General features: G+C 43.7%; 1 protein-coding gene across 1 annotated transcript; it reads right to left on the bottom strand.

The window, feature by feature from the left end:
• Positions 1-5,105: 5,105 nt before the first annotated feature.
• On the bottom strand, positions 5,106-6,041 carry LOC138514572 (olfactory receptor 5J3-like). The gene has a single exon (XM_069630031.1). It carries the CDS (start codon positions 6,039-6,041, stop codon positions 5,106-5,108), a length of 936 nt encoding a protein of 311 aa, XP_069486132.1.
• Positions 6,042-7,206: the final 1,165 nt, after the last annotated feature.

Raw genomic sequence — 7,206 nt, 5'->3', positions numbered from 1 at the left:
TCTCTTTTTCTTTTCTTTCTTATGATAAAGCTTATGTTGTTGGGAGTTAGAAGGGGGAGTATAATGGTACAGAGGTGGCACCTGTGGTAGCAAATGAGTGTTTAAATTACATGTAAAAACAAAAGGGGGGTGAGGCGTGCACTCCAAGTCCTGGCCAATATACTACCTGAAAAAAGGAAAAGAATAACTGGGTTGACTTTCTCTCTTCAGGGAGGCTGTGTTGCCTTTCTTTTCAGGTGAATCCATTAAGTTGCTAATGCAGTTTCCAAGCATTATTCTACATGTAATTTGTGGAGATCCGGACTCCAGAGGCTGCAGCACCGGGGATATTTTGCCCTACAGTGAAGCACCATAGTTATGGTTTTCCCCCTTCCCCATGCTAAGGGTAAGATGTGTGCTCCTGGAGGGGAGTCTTTCCTTGGTCACATGAATTGAACAAATGATTTCACTACAGCTCCCATGATCCTCAGAGACTGCATTAGCAACTTAATTGGATTCACCAGAAAAAAATGTCAACACAACCACCCTGAAGAGTGTTGGGACACGAAAGCGCTAGGAGGTGGAGAACAGCAGTACAAATGCAGCAGAAGGGATCCAAGCCTGTGAACATTTTTTGCAACATTTAGGATTTAACCCAGTGAATTGGACACTTTGGCATTTAATCCAGTTATTCTTTTTCTTTTTTCAGGTAGTATATTGGCCAGGACTTGGCGTGCATGCCTCGCCTCCCTTTTGTTTCTACGTGTAATTTGTGAAGATCCGGATTCCAGAGTCTGCAGCACCGAGGATATTTTGCTCTATAGTGAAGAACCATAGTTATGGTTTTCCCCCCTCCCCTTGCTAAGGGTAAGATGTGTGCTCCTGGAAGGGAGCCTTTCCTTGGTCACATGAATTGAACAAATGATTTCACTACAGCTCCCATAATCCTCAGAGACTGCATTAGCAACTTAATTGGATTCACCCGAAAAGAAAGTCAACACGGCCTCCCTGAAGAGTGTTGGGACACGAGAGCGCTAGGAGGAGGAGAACAGCAGTACAAATACAGTAGAAGGGATCTAACCCTGTGAACATTTTTTGCAACATTTGGGATCTAACCCAGTGAATTGGACACTTTGGGATTTAACCGAGTTATTCTTTTTCTTTTTTCAGGTAGTATATTGGCCAGGACTTGGAGTGCACACACCTCATCCCCCCCTTTTGTTTCTACATGTATATAAATATAGTTGACTAGCAGAAGTACCCGTTCTCCGAATGGGTTCTGTAGACAGACATGATATAACTGATCATGTAGGTCGACGTTCCGATTTGCTTATAGCTTGATGTGCTTTGCACCCTAAGGTAAAACCAAACTGAGAATGGGCGCATGTGGCTGGCTGGTTTACCCCAAAGAAGACGTTGGGCGAGGTAAGCGTTGGTGTGCTGCTGCATGCTGGGACCTTCTGTGCTCTCTCCCCACCTGTCACCTTACCCTGGCATGGTGCAGTTCATTGTGGTGGTTTGCCATGCAAATATCTTGGAAACCGTGAATCTTATGGCTTGCCCTCGAGTTTTGTTCCGCGTACCTCGTTGGTTTCAGGCAACAGTCTCATGTGTGACGGTGTTGAAATCTGGGGAATGGGGTGAGGTGTCCGAATGTCATGCAGCTAGTAATGTCCACAGGATCCTAACAGGTAACTATGTAAAATGTGGTTCAGATTGGTGAAACAGGGTGGAACTGTATAAAGAACAACGCTTTGCCAAGCGACAAACCCACAAGCACATTTTGACTTTTGCTGAAATCCAGGGAAAGGGGCTGGGTGTCCAAATGTCATGTAGCCAGTAATGTCCGGAGGGTCCTCACAGGCAGCTATGCTACATTTGGTGCAGATTGGTAAAACAGTGTGTAATTGTATAAGGAACAACACTTCATCACAGATCCTGCCACAAACAAACCCCTTTTGACTTTTATAAATATATATTAACCCCTTAAGTGCCAAGGACGAGTTATCTCTTCCTTGATATTATGCTCCTGTTGCCAAGGATGAGATAGCTCTCCCTTTTTGGCACGTCATTTTGTGTGATCCCTGCAAGGCAGGGATCACACAAAAGTAAAATCCATCCAACCCCAGGGCTATGTGAGGAGATTTCCTTCAGTTTCATGTCAGCATGTGTAATGCATGCTGACGTGAAACTGAAAGTAATTTAGAAGGTGAGTTTCCTTTGTTTTCTCCCTCGATCTGAGGCATTATTGTTCAGTTCAGATCGAGGGATGTGTCGTTGGAAAGAAGAGACTCTCCCCTTCCAAAAACAGCTTTTTCAAAGCATTGCTGGGTGCGGAACAGGTGCAGATTGCTCAAACCGTGCCCAGCAATAAAACTAGACCACCAGGGATCTGTTTCTGAAGTGGGGAGAGATGGGACTGCTTACTTTGGGGGCAGATGGGCACAGTAATGTGCCCATCTGCCCGTAGGCAAGGGAAAAATAAATGCAGTTTTGGATGGGGGGCCACTAGACCACCAGCAATTTTATACAATGAAAGGGGGGGCATCTCATGTGCCTGGGGGCAGATTTCTGGCACAGGCCACTCCCAAGCCTGGGCCAGTACATTTTGCCCCCCGCCCCACACTGGGGCCAGATGGGCACACTCATGTGTCCATCTGCCCCTAGGGAAGGGCAAAACAAAAATATTTGAAAAGAAAGATGATTTGGGGGGTGGGCGTTCACTAAACCACCCGTGATCATATATAATGACAAGGGGGATGGCCCTCTCCTCCCCACCCCAAGTAGATGGTGGGGCACCTCATGTAGCCCTCCCTGGGGGCAGATTGCTAGTGCAATCTGCCCCTTTGAAGGAGTACATGAGATGCCACCACATCCATTTTGGGTGGGGGAGAGAGGGCCACCAGAAAACATTGGAATGGCCCCCCAATGCATGGGGCAGTACTTGTTGCCCACTCTGGGGGCAGATGGTCGCACTAATGTGCCCATTTGCCCTTCCAAAAGGGGCAAAACTAAAAAAATGATAACTTGTTTTGTGTCGGTGTGGGGGACACTAAACCACCATGGATGTTTTTAGTAGAGAGGGGATGGCCACTGGTGTCTTCTTTTCAGAAGTGCCTGGGGTTTCCTGTTTTCTTTGGTGGCTTCGACACCCTAGGCCAAAATCTCTAGGTTGTCCACATGAGCAAAATCCTGCTAAATCTGCTCTGCTGAAAGACTTGGGTTTACCAGTGGTTTAGCCTTTTCACTTTGCGCCCAGGTAGTTGCACCCACACGTGAGGTAGCGTTTTCATTGGGACACCTGTGGGAACACGGTACGGTAGGACATGTGGTGTTGCCGGCAATTTTTAGTGGGTGAGCAGAGGGAAATGTTTGAAAATTGTGGGTTTTTTGCCAATTTTCTGAATTTGCTGGGGATAGTGAGTAATACATTCTGGGGTGATTTGCGCAGACCTCCGTGGATACCCACAGGTAAGTTCTTTTTGGAAATGCATGGGTTTTCCTGTTTTGCTTGGTGGCTGCGACACCCCAGGCCCAAATCTGTAGGTTGTCCACGTGAGCAAAATCTGCTCTGCCGAAAGACGTGGGGTTACCAGTGGTTTAGCCTTTTCCCTTTGCGCCCAGGTAGGTGCACCCACACATGTGAGGTACCCTTTTTGTCGAGAAACCAGTGGGAACGCGATAAGATAGGACATTTGTTGTGTTTACTTGGTTTTCATAATGTTTCAACACATTTGCTGCTGCACTTTGTCACACAACCCTTTCATTTCCCAAATGTGACCCACATTTATTTGCTGCTTTAGGCACTATACACTTTTGTAGCCTGCACAGGTCACCTACCCTTCAGAGGTTCTGCCTATGCTCTTTCAGAAAATGTATGCTTGCCCTTCCTCGCCACATTTTCTTTTCCTTATTTACAGATGCTAAGTACGTCTGTTTATGCAGTAAGCATAAACATCCTGTGTACCATGGCTCAGCTTTTGGCCTGTGGTATTGCTTTTTGTCTGAAACATTATGAAAAATGTGTGATGTCCTAACTGGAAGAGTCAGGGGAATGTAGTGGAGCATTGCTTTTCTCAATATTCACAGAAGCCATTGCCTTACCGGGCCAACCATGTCTACCACATACCTTTTTTTCTGTCATTTTCCCAAATTTTCCCCAAACTATGGAATTTTTCCCTACGTAGTTGTTGCCTGACCTGTGCAAATCACCCCTTCCTAAACTTGGAATTGTGTCTACTTTTCAGAAATGCATGCCTTTCTGTCTTCCCATTCAGCTTTCCTACCCATCTCTTTCATTATGTCCACGCATTTCCTATTGGAAAAAAGGGCAAAAAAAATCGCCTACCTCTCACAAAACGGCTTGTCACCATATAAAAATATGTTTTTTTGTTTCCACTCAACCTGTTCTTCTTGAAAGCTCGTAAAAAGGGCGAATTCAGCACAGCAAACCATTTGTTCCTAGCACTTACAAGGAAAAAAACACTGGCTTCTTTGTACATCATTGTATTGGCTTTGTCTGAAAAAACGCAACAGTTTCTCAAATGTGAACAAACTAGAACATGCAGGAAGAAAAGGGACCACATTTTGCAGAGATATCTCATGTAACAAAAAAGGTAAAAAGGGATTGAATAGCAACATACCGAAATCACCAAAAAAGTCCTTGCCACTAGGGTGACGGGGATGGGGGTGGGGTGGGGGGGTTAGGGAACACTTGGCAGTTAAGTGGTTAAATACATTCTGTAAAGTACCATCAGACTATTGTAATGGTTCTTATAAATGCAAATTCCAATCAGAATGGTGAAATATTTAAACTACTTTGATGGTAATTTGATACAGTAGAAAAGCAAAGTAACATAACATAATGTAACATAACATCACATACCATAACATAAAATAACATAACAGATCTAGTGAACATCCCAGTAATGTTTTAATGGATTATGCATCAATCCAGGTGTCTTCATTAGATGAAAGCCATGCCTCCTAAAAAAACATTCAGGTTTTATCCTGGCTCCATCGCTGGTTTTCAGTTTTTGGCACATGGCTCACATTCCAAAAATAACAATGTTAACTTTCTCTTTCTATATGGTACAAAGGCAGCAACAATATTTGTCCATCTCCTATCATACAATGGACCTTTTCTGTGCCAATGTACTGAGAGCTCTTTTAACATCCTTGTTTCTGAGGCTGTAGATGATAGGATTTAACATAGGAGTTATAACTGAGTAAAATACTGATGCCACTTTGTCCTGATCCCTGGCATACACAGAACTGGGCCTGAAATACATGAAGAGAACAGGAACATAAAGCATTGTAACACAGACAAAGTGAGAGGCACAGGTGGAGAAAGCTTTTCGCTTCCCAGCTGAGGATTGTATTTTGATGATTGCAAGAATTATGTATGTATAGGAGATGAGGATAGTGAGCAGAGATCCAACTTCCACGCAACCTGCCACGGTGAACACTAAAACTTCATTGAGAGTGGTGTCTGAGCAGGCAATTTTAAGTAGAGGAGGAACGTCACAATAGTAGTGGGAGATCAAGTTATCACTGCAGAACTTTAGTCTGAAGATGAAACCTGTGTTTACCAAAGAATTGACTGTGCCAACTGTACATGCTGCTGCTACTAGCGACAAACACATTTTCTTGGTCATGATGACTGCATAGTGCAAAGGATTACAAATAGCATTATACCTGTCATAGGCCATCACCCCAAGAAGAAGGCCCTCTGTACCAGCTAAGTCAACAAAGAAAAACAGTTGTGTAACACATTCAAAGAAACTAATCACACGCAATTTTGAAAGAAAGTTGACCAACATATTGGGGACTATAATCGTTGAGTAACATAAGTCGACAAAAGACAAGATGCTGAGGAAGAAGTACATAGGTGTATGCAAACATGGGGACTTGCTGATTAAGGCCATTATGCCAATATTTCCCAGGAGAGTGATAATATAGACCACGAAGAAGAGTACAAACAGTGGAATCTTGAGTTTTTCATCTTCAGTGAGTCCCAGAAGGATAAACCCTGTGAATGAGGTCTGGTTGTTCATCAGCATTGTTCAGCATGAGTTTTTCTTAAGAAGAATAGAAAACAGGAAATGTTATTTAATGATTTTTTCTTTTTTTGCTGCATACATATGTGTTTTTTTCATAAGAAAACGAAATCCCTACCTTTACCATTGTAATGTGGGTTGCATGCCTATAATCATACAGACCATTGTCACACATTTAAGTGATTCATTATGCTTAATATCAACCTCAAGTTTTGTGAAGGAGTACCAAAGGCATTATGTGTCAATCTGGCCTCTGTTTACCATTGTTCAGTTTTCCAAAGTACTGAGAGCTAATCTTTCATTTGAACTTCATTAAAAGCTCTAAGATGTGCTTCCTACATTACATCTCTACCATTTGTAAGAGTGGAGAAGAAGGAGACTGACAAGCAGATGGCATAGTGGTTGCTAAATACTTTTATTAGCTCAGAACTTAAAGAGGAAACCCTAACTTTCTCTGTCTTCTAAGAGGGGTTTCCTCTCACCTAAAAAAATGAAGTCAGCTCTCCTGTGTCAAAACCCACGTGTAACTAAACTAAAGAAGTAGTGGGTCTTCTTGGTCATGAAAAATGGCTTCCTCCCTCTGGTCAGTGGATTACAGTTCAAGTGGTTAGGTGGGACTTCCCCTGATGGAACGACTCCCTTCCCCAGATCGTAATACCTTTCCAAGCCACAAAGCAAAGTTCCATTTGGACGTCCAATGTAGAAAGGTTTTCAATTTAAAAATCAAAACCTAAAGTTCCAGTTCAAACATCAACATTTCTTATCGCCCACAGTTGCTTCTTCACTATTGCGTTGCAGGAGAATGTCTCCCTTCTCCAGGTATCTTGCTTCTTGGTTTTCTACCACCAAGGGAATTACTCCCTTGCCCTGGGCTAGGTGCCCCAGGAGCATGCTTTCCTTCTCCTGGTACTGCAGCAGCACGGTTTCGCTCCAACAAGGGGAATGACACCCTTGCCCTGGTCTTTCTCAGGCTGTATTTCACAGTTCACAATGCCAGAGGAAATGTCTCCCTTCCCTGGCCTTTCTCTGCCTTTATTCCACAGTTCGTAATGCCAGGGGGAATGTCTCCCGTCCCCTGACATTTTGCAGGTCCATTTCTATGACTTGTACACTTCATAATACCAGGGTGTATGTCTCCCTTCCCCTGGCTTCTTTCTCTTACTCTGAT

The sequence above is a fragment of the Ambystoma mexicanum genome, chromosome 12 (assembly GCF_040938575.1).
Source record: "Ambystoma mexicanum isolate Mex_15411 chromosome 12, UKY_AmexF1_1, whole genome shotgun sequence".
Classification (NCBI taxonomy): Eukaryota; Metazoa; Chordata; class Amphibia; order Caudata; family Ambystomatidae; genus Ambystoma; species Ambystoma mexicanum.
This window is presented reverse-complemented; position numbering and strand designations above follow the sequence as displayed.

Excerpts from the sequence above, each read along its gene's own strand:
- LOC138514572 (XM_069630031.1), bottom strand. The coding sequence starts at position 6,041 with ATGCTGATGAACAACCAGACCTCATTCACAGGGTTTATCCTTCTGGGA.